The following is a 16,338-nucleotide window of genomic DNA, read 5'->3' on the forward strand; positions in this document are numbered from 1 at the left end:
CCTACCTACTACCTACCTACCTACCTACCTACCTACCTACCTACCTACCTACCTACCTACCTACCTACCCTACCCCTACCTACTACCTACCTACCTACCTACCTACCTACCTACCTACCTACCTACCTACCTACCTACCTACCTACCTACCTACCTACCTACCTACCTACCTACCTACCTACCTACCTACCTACCTACCTACCTACCTACCTACCTACCTACCTACCTACCTACCTACCTACCTACCTACCACTACCTACCTACCTACCTACTACCTACCTACTACATACTACCTACACTACTACTACCTACTACCTACTACATACATACTACATACTACTACTACATACATATCATACATACATACATACATACATACATACATACATACATACATACATATCATACATACATACTACATACATACATACATACATACTCATACATACATACTCATCATACATATACTATCATAATAATATTATATATATATATATAATATATATATATATATATATTATAATCGTTTTTTGTCATTGTATTTTGGTACATGTCCCAAATCATGAGACGTTTTCATGGATTTCCTCCAAACTCCTCTATTCCCCCAGCTATGGCTCCCCATGTGGTAATGGCAATGATTCCACTTCACGAGAGGAATTGTTCTCAAAGACAGATGTCAATTGGTAAGTAAGTCTCTGATAGAAGATTTAATGATATAATTTACATGTTAACATAGACAATATTATATATGTGAAACAAACAGTATTGTATCAGGATGATTTGGATGTCAATTGGTAAGTAAGTCTCTGATAGAAGATTTAATGATATAATTTACATGTTAACATAGACAATATTATATATGTGAAACAAACAGTATTGTGTCAGGATGATTTAGATGTCAATTGGTAAGTCTCTGGTAGAAGATTGAATGATAGAATTTACATGTTAACATAGACAATATATATGTGAAACAAACAGTATTGTGTCGGGATGATTTGGATGTCAATTGGTAAGTAAGTCTCTGATAGAAGATTAAATGATAGAATTTACATGTTAACATAGACAATATATATGTGAAACAAACAGTATTGTGTCGGGATGATTTGGATGTCAATTGGTAAGTAAGTCTCTGATAGAAGATTTAATGATATAATTTACATGTTAACATAGACAATATTATATATGTGAAACAAACAGTATTGTGTCGGGATGATTTGGATGTCAATTGGTAAGTCTCGGATAGAAGATTAAATGATATAATTTACATGTTAACATAGACAATTTATCTGTGAAACAAATAGTATTTTATCAGGATGATAAAAAAATTGAATTTATAGAAGGAATAAAGTTGACATCGATCAGCTCTTTGTTATTGTATTTAGATCATCAGTTGGGTGATTAGCGTTGGAACATTACATTTTGTGGGGCAGACTTTGTCAGTATTTTACTTAAAAGCAAAGCATCAATTGTGAACTGTGTTTGTTTTTTATGCTTTTTTGAGGAAGATTAATCTAATTTCTACTAGTAATGAAATCTAGAATTTTACCTTTTTTGGGTTTCCAGTGTATTTACAATATACTTTCTTTTCTATGTTTCTTTTATTATTTTTTTTCAACATGCTGCGATGATGAAATGATTGTAAGTATTTGTCACTCACACGCCTGTCTGGTATTATTGTTGAGTTCACAGAAAGGAATCAAATTGATTTTAGATGCGAAATGATTAGAATTATATAAGAAATAAAATGTTACAGTGAATGACATAATCAGTCTGATGGTGAAGAGGTTTGAACTGAGATATTGCCAAGTTGAATTAAAAGGTCAATTTTCATCAGAAATTAGTTCTTGTCATAAATGATTAAATTATTCCTTTTTGTACGTCTTCGGGAAATATCAAAGCTTAATTTCACTTCTTAATATTTTCTACATCTAGTCAAGTTGAAAAAGTATGAAATTTGAGAAAAGTTGCTGGATACCTTTCCCATAATCTGACCATAACTTCATGAAAAGTCACCTGATTGACTTCAAATAAAGATTATATATAATGCTCTGTGGAGCATATTCTTTCAGAAAATGAAAAAATAATCAACAAATTGCAAATCCAAAATTTTCACCTTCTACTGATAATGTCATGCACTGACACCAATATTTTTGCACTGTAAAAAAACACATTGTATCTAGTCAATGAAAACAGCATTACACCTAACTCAAATTTTATAATTCATATCGGCTATTTATTGTTGTCTTGGGGTGCTAGACTCATCTTCGGATTGGAAGGTCCTGATTTTGAGGGTTGTTCTAAGTAAGGCATGATTGAATGCTTGGAGGAGAAGGGTCTTTAACTCACATTCTGTGACCAAACTCAAGTGTAGTATGAGTACTTGGCTGTTAACAGCATTGTCTCTGTCTGGAACAAAGAAAAAAATTGTAACATTGCCAAACAACAAGCTTAAGTGTCAGGTTCATTTGTCGTAATCCTTGAATTAAGACGGCGTTAAAGGATATAAGTGCTATCGTCCATTTTATGCTACATAAACCGGGTTAAACTTGGCTCGATGGGCCTTATGGCTCTCAAGGACTGGGTGGGGTTCCTAACCTCCCATAGTGGGCAGGGAGGCACTTACTGTGTCTTCTATCCCCCTATAATATGTCTCACTCTCTGTCTTTGTCTTGGAATGAGATGACTTGGTTTTGTCCTGGCCCTGGCCGGATACTCTAGCTGAGAGTGAAACAGTCAAGTGTATAGTTAGTTTTGGGAGATGGTATTTTTTTCCTTGTAAGTCATCTCTCTGTTATGCATTGTATTATGTTTTCTTTATATTATATACGATTTGTAAAACATTTGAGTGTATTCCTCTTAGTGGGGACCTGTGCTTGTGTCTGGATGAGACTCATAGGTGGTCTCAAACTAAGTACATTGGTGATATGCTCCTGGAATCTACATCTGATCTCTATTTGTTCCCAGTTCCCCTATGTCTTCCTTTTTCTTGGGTGCTTTAATTGTAATTCTACAACTTTTTACTATCCCATTTTCTTCCCTTTTACTGGCGCTGATATAACCTAAATGTGTTGCAAGCGCCGTAAAACCCTTAAAAACAAACAAACAAACTCTGGCTCGATGGGCCTTATGGCTCTGAAGGACTACTTTGCTTGATTGAATATAACCAACTGCTTTTTGTGTCTGTTTCTCTCCTGTGTAGATGTATGTGTTGTCATGTGTACATCATGGGTACCCTATAAATAAATAATTAAATAATAAAATTCCCTTTATTCATCCCATGGTGAAATTTGTCTCTAGGGTCTATTCCAAGGGAAGACTGGAATAACCCAGGCCTCAGCCGCAGTGCAGCGCCGCAAATTGAGCTAGGGCAAAGTGACTTGCTCAAGGCCACACAGCGCAGCGGCGGGTGATCGAGCTCGGTACCTTTCGGGTATGAAGCAAAGACTGTACTGCTGAGCCACGCTGATCATAGAAGTCACCCTGTGTTTTATCTCACTCGTCAGAGCCTGCCTCATAAATACATGTGTATTTTTCTGTGTGTTGTTTCTTTCCTGTGTACAGGTATGTGTTGTTCTGGGTCCATCGTGGATACCCTATATGGATCATAGAAGTCACCCTGTGTTTTATCTCACTCGCACTTTCTCTATATACATGTGTATTTTTCTGTGTTTGTTTCTTTCCTGTGTACAGGTATGTGTTGTTCTGGGTCCATCCGTGGTACCCTATATGGATCATAGAAGTCACCCTGTGTTTTATCTCACTCGTCACTTCTCTATATACATGTGTATTTTTCTGTGTGTTGTTTCTTTCCTGTGTACAGGTATGTGTTGTTCTGGGTCCATCGTGGATACCCTATATGGATCATAGAAGTCACCCTGTGTTTTATCTCACTCACTTCTCTATATACATGTGTATTTTTCTGTGTGTTGTTTCTTTCCTGTGTACAGGTATGTGTTGTTCTGGGTCCATCGTGGATACCCTATATGGATCATAGAAGTCACCCTGTGTTTCATCTCACTCGTCAGAGCCTGCTTCTCTATATACATTTTCACCAAGGTATTTATATCCATATCTTGAGCTTTTTTTGTAAAAAAATAATTAATCTTTTATATAACACAATATCCACTAAACTTGCTCAAAGCACTTTGCAAGGGGTCCCTAGCCAACAGCAACACATAACACGTAGGACGAGATATGACGCCCGTTAGGCGATATTACAATTTTGTCCTAACAGAAAACAACGATGTTCATGACCAGGTACTCATTTAACACCAAGTATGGTGAGACAATGTGAGTAAAGAGCCTTTTCCAAGGACTCAACTATGCACATGTCCTTCCAGTCTGACGGTGAGTGTTGTACCACTAAACCATATAGACAAACAAATATTAATATCATAAAAGCGTGAGCATCTCACTCCCATTTTGTGGACCTACACTGGCTGCCTGTCTGGGTAGGGTTCCTGACCTCCCATAGTGGGCAGGGGGGTACATACTGTTTCTTTTATCCTCCTATGTCTGTTTTCCAACATGCTTTCTGTCTTTGTCTTGGAATAAGATTACTTGGTTTTGTCCTCGTCCTGGCCGGATACCCTGGCTAAGAGGGAAACAGTCAAATGTATAGTTAGTTTTTGGAAATGATATTTTTTTCCTTGTAAATCATCTCTCTGTTATGCACTGTATTATGGTCTGTTTATGTATTATATATGATTTGTAAACATTTGAGTGTATTCCTCTAAGTGGGGACCTGTGCTTGTGTCTGGATGAGACTTTTAGGTGATCTCAAACTAAGTACTTTGAAAGTGTGCTCTTGGAACCTACATCTGTTTCCTATTTGAATCAATTCCCCTTTGTCTTACCTTTTCTTGGGCGCTTTAATTGTAATTATACAACTTTTAACTATCCTATTTTCTTCCTTTTTCCTGGCGCTGATATGACCTTAATGTGTTGCAAGTGCCGTAAAACCCTTAAAAACAAAAACAATCTCCCATTTTGGATGACCTACACTGGCTGCCTGTGAAGTTTAGAATTGGATTTAAAATACTTACCCACATTTTCAATGGCTTAAACACTTCTGCCCCTGTTTACCTTCAAGAACTTTTCCACCGTGAAGGAATCCATTCGAAATATAAGATGTGCTAATTTAAATCTGCTAAGGGAACCCCCAAAATCTCTAGTCTATCATGAAAATTTATTTGACCACCATGGCCCCCTGTTTGTGGAACTCCATCAGCATGATGATGATGATGATGGTGATGGTGATGATGGTTGGTGATGGTGATGATGATGATGATGGTGATGATGATGATGGTGATGATGATGATGATGATTGATGATGAGTGATGATGATGGTGATGATGATGATGATGGTGATGATGATGATGATGGATGTGATGGATGATGATGATGATGATGATGTGATGATGTGATGATGATGATGATGATGGTGATGGTGTGATGATGATGATACTGATGATGAGATGATGTGATGAGATGGTGTGAAGATGATGATGTGGTGGTGGTGGTGGTGGTGATGGTGATGAGTTTAATCAGAGCTTTGAGCCAGCTTATCTGAATTATTGTTGGATTGAAGCAATCCTGATTTTTAAAGAAAAAAGGTATAATAGTAAATGATGAAGTTTGTTTATTTAACCTTTGAACTTGTTTTGTTTCAGGGTCACCGATGAGACCAGGTGATGACGCCAGTAGTTAACCTTTGAACTTGTTTTGTTTCAGGGTCACCGATGGGACCAGGTGATGACTCCAGGTTTTTGTCTGGAAGTGTGTTGTGCCTTGCCTATGTTGATTACCGTAAGAAACCGATCCTGCTCACTGGGTGGGGCTCCTACCTCCCATAGCGGGCAGGGAGGTACTTGCTGTGTCTTCTTATCTGTTTTCCAATTGGTTTCTGTCTTTGTCTTGGAATGAGATTGCTTGATTTTGTCCTGACCTTGGTCGGAGTCCTTGGCTGGGAGGGAAACAGTCGAATGTATAGTTATAGTTTTGGGAGATGACATTTTTTTCCTTGTAAATCATCTCTCTGTTATGCATTGTATTATGTTTCTTAATATTATGTGTGATTTGTAAAACATTTGAGTTTATTCCTCTTAGCGGGTGCCTGTGCTTGTGTCTGGATGGGACTTTTAGTGATCTCAAAAAAAGTACTTTGATAGTGTGCTTTTGGAATTTACACCTGTTTCTTATTTGAACCAATTCCCCTTTGTCTTCCCTTTTCTTGGATGCTTTATTGTAATTCTAGAACTTTTTACTATCCCATTTTCTTCCTTTTTACTGGCACTGATATGATGTGTTGCAAGCGCCGTAAAACCCTTAAAAACAAACAAACGATCCTGCTCACACAACCTCTATACTTTCATGGGATGAATGGTGTCTCTTGCTATTGAAGAAATGCATTATCTACCAAATTCAGTCCCTTGTTTGATGGACAACGGATATTTACATAGACCTTTCCACATGGGACTGGAGGGTATCTGAATGTTGTGTGGCTTGTTGTTTTCATTTAATTTTATTATCATTTTATCATCCTCATCACCTTAATCATCATCATCATCATCATCATCATCATCATCATCATCATCATCATCATCATCATGATGTGCGGCTATGTGGTCTTGTTGTATGACACTCGCTTTCTGATCGGAAGGTCCTGGGTTCGAGCCTCACGCTCGGCGCATAGTTGAGTCCTTGGAAAAGGCTCTTTACTCACTTTCTCTCACCGTACTCAGGTGTAAAATGAGTACCTGGCCGTTAACAGCGTTGTCTTTGTCCGAAAAATTGTAATATCGCCTAACAGGCGGCATGTCCCGTCCTACATGTTAAATGTTGCTGTTGACCAGGAACCCCTTGTAAAGCGCTTTGAGCACATTTAGTGGTTATTGCGCGATATGAAGCTCAATTTTATTTATTTTTTAAAATTTTTTTATCATCTTAATCATCATCATCATCATCATAATCACTATCATTATCATCATCATCATCATGATCATCAGATCATCATCATCATCATCATCATCATCATCACCTTAATCCTCATCATCATCATCATCATCATCCTCATCACTTTAATCATCGTCATCATCAGCATAATCATCATCTTCATCGTTAGCCATCGTCCTATTCAATACTTACAATTGACATTGTAGACTCGACAACACATATAATATAACAACAATCCACCACCGATTAATCCACAGCTCTGTTACCCGATGCTGTTGATAGACCTGTACGTCCCAGTCTTCCTAAACTGTTGGCTTGCCAGGAAGGCTCTAGAAAGGATTTATGTAAGTCTGTTTTTAGCGATAAATTAGGGAGCAGGCACTGGTGTAAGATATAGATATGGAAATATGTGTATGAAATGTGCCAGACAAAGCAAGAAAGAAAATTACAAGAAAAAAAACCCAGTCGACCTTGACTGTCACTGTTTCACAAGAAAAGTTAAAACTTGATCTTTTATATAGTGCGTTATCCACTAAACATGCTTAAAGAGCTTTACATGGGGTCCCCTAGCCAACAGCAAAATTGTACGGGTTTGTGTACTTATCATGTTCATGCATCAATTTGATCTTACTTTTTGTTTTTATAATATTCAAATAATCTTTTGACCTATGTAATCGTTAATATACGATATGATAATAAACAAGTTGGAGGAGACATGATGCCTGTTAGGTGATATTCCATTTTTTTCAGACAAAGGCAATGCTGATAACAGCCAGGCACTCCTTTTACACCTGGATACTGTGAGAGAGCCTTTTCCAGGGATTCAACTCTGCAGGTTCAGAGTGAGGCTGGAACCCTGCTTGGTTAAAATTTCATTTTTTCCTTATTGTCATCTCTTGTTTTTGAATTCCTCCACAGAACAATCTCCATTTGAATACTCACCGATTCCAAAATATTTCAGTGACGTTGGCTCAGCAAATGACGCTGTTGATGGTCAGCATAATGTGTCTCGTCTTTACAAAGTAAGGAAACTGGGTGGGGGTCATGACCTGTTGTAGTGGGCAGGGAGGTACTTACTGTCTCTTCTATCCCCCTAAATCTGTTTTCCAAATTGCTTTCTTTCTTTGTCTTGGAATACCTGCCTATTATTACGGAACGTCTGTAATTGTTACGGAAGTGTAAGGACAATTACGGACTTACGTAAATAGAAGAAATATTACTGATACTAATGGTTGCAACGTTAAATTAAAAAATAATAATTTTTTTTCATTATTTACCGCATGCTACAATAAAAAATCTCAATGCGAGGGAAAGACAATGGTGTGATAGCTTTTTGTAAGGAAAAGAACCCCAATATTATTTTACCAGGCTGTCCTCTATATAACATGTTAAGTTTATTTTACATGTATAAAAGGGTGTATCTATCATTATTTTTGTTTGCTTTAGTATTACTGAAATTTGACCATTAATTACTGATGAATTTTGTATTTCTTACTGAATTTTAAATTTTCAAGTAGGCAGGTATGTCTTGGAATGAGATTACTTAATTTTGTCCTGGCTCTGGCCGGATACCCTGGCTGGGAGGGAAACAGTCAAATGTATACTTAGAGTTTTGGGAGGTGATATTTTGTGTCTTGTAAATCATCTCTCAGTTATGTGCTACTTTTTTTTATATTTTACGTATATTATGATTTATAAACATTGAGTGTATTCCTCTTAACTGGGGACCTGTATTTGTGTCTGGATGAGACTTTTAGGTGGACTTTGTATTAATGTATTCCCTTCTGATTGACATTGTGTTCCCAGTGTGTGCTTCATCCAACACATCCAGCGAGCCCCCTTGTCCATGATAGACTCGTTCTACTTTGTCATCGTCACATTCTCCACCGTGGGTTACGGAGACATCTCGCCAGACATGTGGCTCTCCAGGCTCTTCATGGTCCTCATGATATGTGTGGCCTTTGCCACCATCCCCAGACAAGTAAGTTTTGATTTCAGTTTGCATTTCTGCCGACTTTCATGGATTGTCCGTAAATTGTTTGGGACATTTGGTGACATTTATGGATGATGGAAATGGAATAGATATTTTAAAAAATTTTTAATTGAAAAATAAAATTTTAAAATTGAGCTTTCATATAGCGCAATATCCACTAAACATGCTCAAAGCACTTTACAAAGGGTCCCTGACCAACAGCAACACACAACATTTAGAACAAGACATGATGCCTGTTAGGCGGTATTGCAATTTTTTTCCGACAGAGATAATGCTGTTAACAGCCAGGTACTCATTTTGCACCTGAGTACTGTGAGAGAATGTGAGTAAAGACTCTGTTCCAAGGACTGTGCGAATTTGTAAACTTTTAGTTTCAGCTTGCTCTAATACTTCTTCATTAGTTTTCTTCTCTGTCCATGATCCCCACTAGTTAATTAAAAAGAAAATAAATTCTGACTGCTTCTGTTATCCCAGATAGAGGGCATCGTCTCCACCTGGATGGAGAGAAAGAGAGCTGGAGGCGAGTACAGTCAGAGGTCAGCCCGTGTCAACAAACACGTGGTGGTTTGTTCTAGCAGCCTCCCCCAGGATACTGTCATGGATTTCTTGCATGAATTCTATGCACACCCAAAACTAGAGGTAAATTTTTTCATTGCCTGTTATGTATGCAGAGTTGTCAACTGACTGATTCTCACAACTTCTCTAGGGTCTTAACCGTCTCCTTACCGATCATTCTCAGTATTTTCCCTATATGGCAGGCTTACCCAGCAGGAAAAAAATGATTTTTTAAAACTCAAACAATCTCTCTATAAAAAACTTTTACGTTCGTATTAATTAAACAAAGATCATTCTTCAAAGTTTGTGATGTACAAAATAAATCTGAATAAGAAAAATGTATATTGTGTCGTAACAAATGTGACGATTTTGCTGCAGGTGGTAAGGAGAGGGTAAACTCACTCAACCCTAACACCGACTATATCTGTAGTTTACGCGGGTTACTTTTACGCCTATATATATATTACATTTTTCTGAGACAAATTATAGGCGTATTATCAAAGCTAATGTTTTTAGTTTTTACATGTTAATGATAGTTGAATAAAACTATGTATATGCTCATTTTTGATACTTTTTTTTCCAATTTTGAAAAGCAGCAAAAATCTCTAGGATTGATTGGGTTATGAATCACAAAAGAAAAAAAACAAAAAAACTTGAGTTTTTATATAGCGTAATATAATTTGGGATCGTGGATAACTCATACGGTAGAGTCACGCTCTTCCCGGCCAGGCGGAGTTGTCATACCAGTAAGGTCGCGGGTTCAAACCCCCATCACCGCCGTGAAATTTTTATTCTCTATTGTCTTCTGGCACTTTCCTACTCACTTCATCTCTTGTTAATGTAATTTGGGAGAGCGTTTGGGAGGTATGAGAGATTTGTTGTATGTGTTTAGTTTAGTTAAGCTTTTTGTTGGTTTACTTCCATGTCATTGTATTTCCTTTTTGTTATTTATTTGCTTAAGTATTTTCAGAAATCCATTAGTCTATGGCAATACCCAATGTAAATTTCCAGAAGTGGATAAATAAAGTTCATTGTATCTTATCTTAATCGTGCTGAAAGCACTTTACAAAGGGTCCTTGCCCAACAGCAACACCTAACATGTAGAACTGAGACATCATGCCTGTTGGGCAATATTACAGAGACAACGGTGTTAACAGCCAAGTACTCATTTTACACCTGAGTATGGTGAGAGAATATGAGTAAAGAGCCTTTTTCAATGACTCAACTATGCGCTGAGTGTGTCTCAAACCCAGCGAGTGTCATACCACAAGACTGCATAGCCACACTGTCTTTTATTGAGAGAAAAAAAAGAAAATATTTCTTTTTATGGCAATGTGGTCTAGTGGCATGACACTCGCTTTCGGATCGGAAGGTCCTGGGTTCGAGCCTCTTGCTCGGCGCATAGTTGAGTCCTTGAAAAGGCTCTTTACTCACATTCTCTCACCATACTCAGGTGTAAAATGAGAACCTGGCCGTTAACAGCGTTGTCTTTGTCCGAAAAATTGTAATATCGCCTAATAGGCAGCATTTCCCATCCTACATGTTAAATGTTGCTGTTGACCAGGGACCCCTTGTAAAGCGCTTTGAGCACATTTAGTGGATATTGCGCTATACAAAGCTCAATCATTTTTTTAAGAAACAAAGCAGAAAGAGAAATACAAGACCCTCCCCCCCCAATTAAAAAAAAATAAAAGCTTAATTATTACATTTTTTTTATTGTTAGGAACACACGGTCATTCTCCTGTGCCCAGAAGAGTTGGACAGCAGCAAGCAGGTGATCTTGAAAGACCCCAAGTGGATGCATAGGGTGATCTACATGATGGGCTCCTCCCTCAAGGACGTCGATTTACAACGGTGTCGGGTCCAGCAGGCCGAGGCTTGTTTTATCCTGGCCCCCCGGCCCACGGCCGACAAGACGAAGGCGGTAAGGTCCACTTGGTGTAGAAGTATAGATAGATGAATGAATGAGTGAACAAAAATAAATAGAACACCAGCTTCAAGAAAAGGAAAAAAGAACAAAATACCAAGCACGTAACGTTTTGGGCTCAAAATTCTACTTCAGCCAACAGCAGAAAATAAACGTCAATAAAAACATAAGTACATTACTTCAAAACCAGTGTAACACTATTGAAATATGTTTGAATTTTTCGGCTGTTTAATTATGTTAGGGTTCTTCCTAGCGGTACGCATCTTGTGTTGTGCATGTTTTGCATGTGAGTGTGAATCTTGACTGCGTAACCTATTAGCCCCTTTTTGTGCCTTAGAAACATCGTAAGACGTTGTTTGTGTATTAAGTTAGTTACTGAAATAACTCCGTCCTGAATGGTCGTACTTTGTATTTGTTTTAAATTTTCCACATGATTGATAATAATTAAAATGAATTAACGTAGTCTAACCCTGAGTCATTACAACCAGTAATGTATTTATGTTGTTTTTTTTCCTTTTTGTTGATATTGGCTGAATAAGGGTTTTGAGCCCAAAACGTTCCGTATTTGGTATTTTGTACATTTTTGAAGTGCTTGTGACTGGTCTTTCATTTCCAGATCTTGTCTGCTATTACGAAATATTAGCAGAATTACGAAATGTTGGCTCCAATTTCAGAACTTCTTGAGCATCTTTAAAAGTCGTTAAAACTTATTGAAGATGAAAGTTGATGCCCGACTACATAATTTTAAGGATTTTGAAGAGTCTTTTAATCCCTGTGAGGGTTAATTGTTGATAATTTACAACATTAAATGTAGAAAATTTAATTTTTACCTCCTAAAAATTACAAATCTTTTAATTTTCAAGTAGGCAGGTCGGTATTTCTACTGTTCAGACATATTGACTGGGTTGTATTATATTGTATTAGTTCAAGAGAAACATCGTCTTGGTCATCATCGTCATCATTATTATTATTATTATTATTATTATTATCATTATCATTATTATTATTATATTATTATTATTAAAATTTTATTTTAAGCATCTAGTTCTTTCCAACAACATAACACTGATTTGAAATGATTGGTCACATATTCTCCTTCCAACTTTAGGACCGTCACACCATCCTCCGATCCTGGGCTGTCAAAGACTTTGCTCCACAGTGCCGACAATACATTCAACTGTTCAGGGCTGTCAACAAGATACACGTCAAGTTTGCTGGTGAGTCGGTTGCTGTTTGCTTTTTATAATATTGGGTGGAAAAGTATAGGGCACGTCTTGTCTGTTTGTACATACAATATCGAAATAACATGCAACAGTTTGAAATAGAAATATTATGGTTCTATGTGGCCTGCTTGAGGAATAAATGAAACATTGTGAAGAGCATTGAGCATGGTTATTAAGCAGAGTTACAAGAACTACTCGATAATGTGGCCAAACTTAGCAAAGACATGGGGTTAGAACGCAATGTGAAAAAAACAGAATGTATGGTCTTGAGCAGAAACCACCCTGCAAGTTATCCTATCAAAACGAAGAGATCAGGAGAGTTGAAAGTTTTACATATTTGGGATACATAATGACTTCTGATGGTAGATCCACCCATGAAATTAAAAGAGGAATTGCTTTAGCAAAGAACACATAAAATCAATTAAAGCAAATCATGAACAACCACAACATTGAGACGGCAACAAAACTCCGGGTAATCAAATAATACGTGTGGTCTGTGCTTCTTTATGGCAGCGAATGTTGGAAGATTAACAAAGAATGTGAACGTTGAATAACGGCAGCGGAAATTTTGTTTTATAGATGTATTCTTAGAATCTCACGGAAAGATAAAATTAAAAACGAGTAGGTATTAAAAGAAATTGGAGTACGACCAACTTTGGTAAACACCATCAGAAAAAGACAGTTAAAATTTCTCAGACATATTTACAGAAAAACGGAATTGAAAAGATTGTACTTACGGGTAAAATTGCTGGGAATAGAAGAAGAGGGAGACTGAGGATAGATTACATTGACAATCTGAACGGATGGATTGGTGGAGGAGGAACAGGAATCGAGCTATTGAGAAGATCTGAGGACAGATATGGTTGGAGGGACATGATCGCCGATGTCTGCAACAGGCCTGGCACTTGATGATGATGAATAAGCAGAATTGTGCTATCTATTTATTTTCTTTCTTTCCTTTTTCTTCTCTTTTATTTTCTTTATTTGTTAATGTATTTATTTGAATGTTAAGTCTTCCACTTTTATTCTTAAGCTACTCATTATCAGAAATGTCATTTTTGTGGTTAAAGCCGGAAAAATGGCTTTTTGAAATCTTCTGGCTGACCTTAGTGAGTGAATTATTCGTTGTTCAACGGCAACATTATTATGTATCCATTGGAGATTAAGATAAAGGGAGTAAATCTGACTCATGAATGAACAACACAAAACAAACGACGTTTCGGCCTTTGGCCTATTTCAAGTAAACACAAAATACATATATACATTTATATTAGATTGTCATTATAATATATATATATATATATATATATATATATATATATATATATATATATAATATATATATATATATATATATTATAATATAATAATGACAATCTAATATAAATGTATATGTATTTTGTGTTTACTTGAAAAAGGCCAAAGGGCGAAACGTCGTTTGTTTTGTGTTGTTCATTCATGAGTCAGATTTACTCCCTTTATCTTTATCTCCATTTTATTGACTCATTTAGGCACCTCTATTTATGTATCCATTACTATTTAAGGGCGATAGCCTTTGATTTGATGGAGAGACGCTTTGTATGAAATATTTTCATTTTTATGTCTCACAAGAAATTTTCAGGCTTTTAAAAAATTTCAGCAAAGGGCATCTCTACATGCATTGCAATCCCACCAGTGTGATAAAATCATCCATTATCTTCACTCAGATCACATCGTGTGTGAAGACGAATTCAAGTATGCCCTACTGGCCAACAACTGTCTCTACCCTGGTCTCTCCACACTCGTGTCCCTCTTGGTACATACATCATCGGGCAGGTAATTCCTTTCTTTTGCCTTTGTAAAGCGATTTGTGCACGTTTAATGAATATTGCACCATATAAAAGCTCTTTTTTTTTTTTCTTTTTTTTTTTCTATGTATTTATTTTTTTTTAAATTAAAAATTTGTTGTTGAATTTTATCATTATATTCTCAGATCAGAAGGTCCTGGGTTCAAGTCCCAATCTGAGTGGTGTATAGTTGAGTCCTTGGGAAAGGCTCTTTATTTACATTCTCTCACTGTACTCAGGTGTAAAATGAGTACCTGGCCTTTAACAGCGTTATCTCTGTCAGAAAAAAAAGTGTAACATTGCCAGACAGGCATCATGTCTCATCCTAAATGTTGAGTATTGCTTTTAGTAATTGACCCCTTGTAAAGATAATTTGAGCACGTTTAGTGGATATTGTTCTTTATAAATTCTTAATTTTTTAAAATTACTTATTTTTAAAAAATCAAAATAGATACCGCAGAGCATTCGTGAAAAAGAATCTTTGTCTATTTTTAAACGTTCGCTTAAAACATATCTGTTTCATCTTTAGTAGATGGTATGAGAAGCAAGATAGGTCTGTCTGGTTTGTGTTGTGTGTTGTGTGTGTGTGTTTGTGTGTATGCTTGTGTGTGTGAATGAGTATGTTTCAGCCAAAGTAATTTGTAATTTAAGCGCTTAGAGTCTGGTGTCTCTGAGTTATAGTGCTATATAAATTTTCAGCATTATTATTATTATTAATATTAAAAATAATTTCTCTCCTTGAACCCACAGAGAAGGTCTTCTGGCAGAGGAGCCGTGGCAACAAGTGTATGGCCGCCACTCTGGTAATGAAATCTATCACATCCAGTTACAGAAAAGTGTTTTCTTTTCCCAGTACGAGGGGGAGTCCTTTGCTGCAGCCTCGGCCGATGCACATCACAGGTGAGTCCAGTCTATCCCTACAGCTGCTATCAAGGTTGTCAATTTTCCGTATATATTTACGGAATTCAGTTTGTTATAAACAGGGCTACCAGATGATTGTGGAACTGCGAAAATTCGCGGTTGAAAGCGGTTTCGCAAATTTTCGAGGCCATTAAAAAAAATAAATTTTTGTTTACAAAAAAATAGCGACTTTTTTCTCCCGAAAATTAACTGGCGACATTATTATGGTTAGAAAGGAGCTCATTTACGATGAATGAGTAGAGATATGTAGATAATATTAATATGGGGTAGTGAACGGTTACTTTTTGAGGATTGGTGGGGCCTTTGAAATTGACGTTGTTTAATTTGTTTCATGTATTTTTTCTGCACAGTAATCCATCTATCTACTCTGCACACTCTTGTTTAACATATGTATTGTACAATAATCTTTACTAAATTGCTTATATTGAAATGCTAATTTATAAAGAGTAACATTTTTATGTACCTTCAAAATTCAGTTTTCATCGTGATTTCTGAAATTCAGTCCGTGTCCAAGAGACACCCCATTTGGTTGGAGCGGATTTTTTCAAACCTGCCTGACAGCCCTGTATAAAACAAAGAACTGAACAAGTGTGTATGAAAGGTGCCGTGCTCGGCTGTGGAAATATCAAATTACGAAATTAAGGAGGAGGCACCAGTATCCAGCAACTTTTCTCAAATTTCATACTTTTTCAACTTGACTAGCTGTAACAAATATTTAGAAGTGAAATTAAGCTTTGATATTTCCCGAAGATGTACAAAAAGGGCTGATTTAATCATTTATGACAAGAACTCATTTTTGATAAAATATTGACCTTCTAACTAAACTTGGCAATATCTCAATTCAAACCTTTACACCATCCAACTGATTATGTCATTCACTGTAACATTTTCATTATCACCGTCTTCAGGCAGCCCCTACCGTTTTCTACTTTTACTTTG

The 16,338-nt window shown here is 36.7% G+C and overlaps 1 protein-coding gene across 1 annotated transcript in view; it reads left to right on the forward strand.

Moving 5' to 3' along the window:
* LOC144956770 (potassium channel subfamily T member 2-like) overlaps positions 1-16,338 on the forward strand; it is a 104,684-nt gene that overhangs the window by 61,065 nt on the left and 27,281 nt on the right. The window contains exons 7-17 of the mRNA XM_078887474.1: positions 609-683; positions 3,948-4,056; positions 5,734-5,808; positions 7,212-7,298; positions 7,873-7,976; positions 8,761-8,935; positions 9,422-9,586; positions 11,226-11,426; positions 12,538-12,646; positions 14,359-14,467; positions 15,229-15,378. Of these exons, the coding sequence (XP_078743600.1) occupies positions 609-683; positions 3,948-4,056; positions 5,734-5,808; positions 7,212-7,298; positions 7,873-7,976; positions 8,761-8,935; positions 9,422-9,586; positions 11,226-11,426; positions 12,538-12,646; positions 14,359-14,467; positions 15,229-15,378 (1,359 nt within the window). The remainder of the gene's footprint in view (positions 1-608; positions 684-3,947; positions 4,057-5,733; positions 5,809-7,211; positions 7,299-7,872; positions 7,977-8,760; positions 8,936-9,421; positions 9,587-11,225; positions 11,427-12,537; positions 12,647-14,358; positions 14,468-15,228; positions 15,379-16,338) is intronic.

The sequence above is a fragment of the Berghia stephanieae genome, chromosome 11, assembly GCF_034508935.2.
Source record: "Berghia stephanieae isolate SIO BIC M18660-M18661 chromosome 11, UCSD_Bste_1.3, whole genome shotgun sequence".
In the NCBI taxonomy this organism is placed as follows: Eukaryota; Metazoa; Mollusca; class Gastropoda; order Nudibranchia; family Aeolidiidae; genus Berghia; species Berghia stephanieae.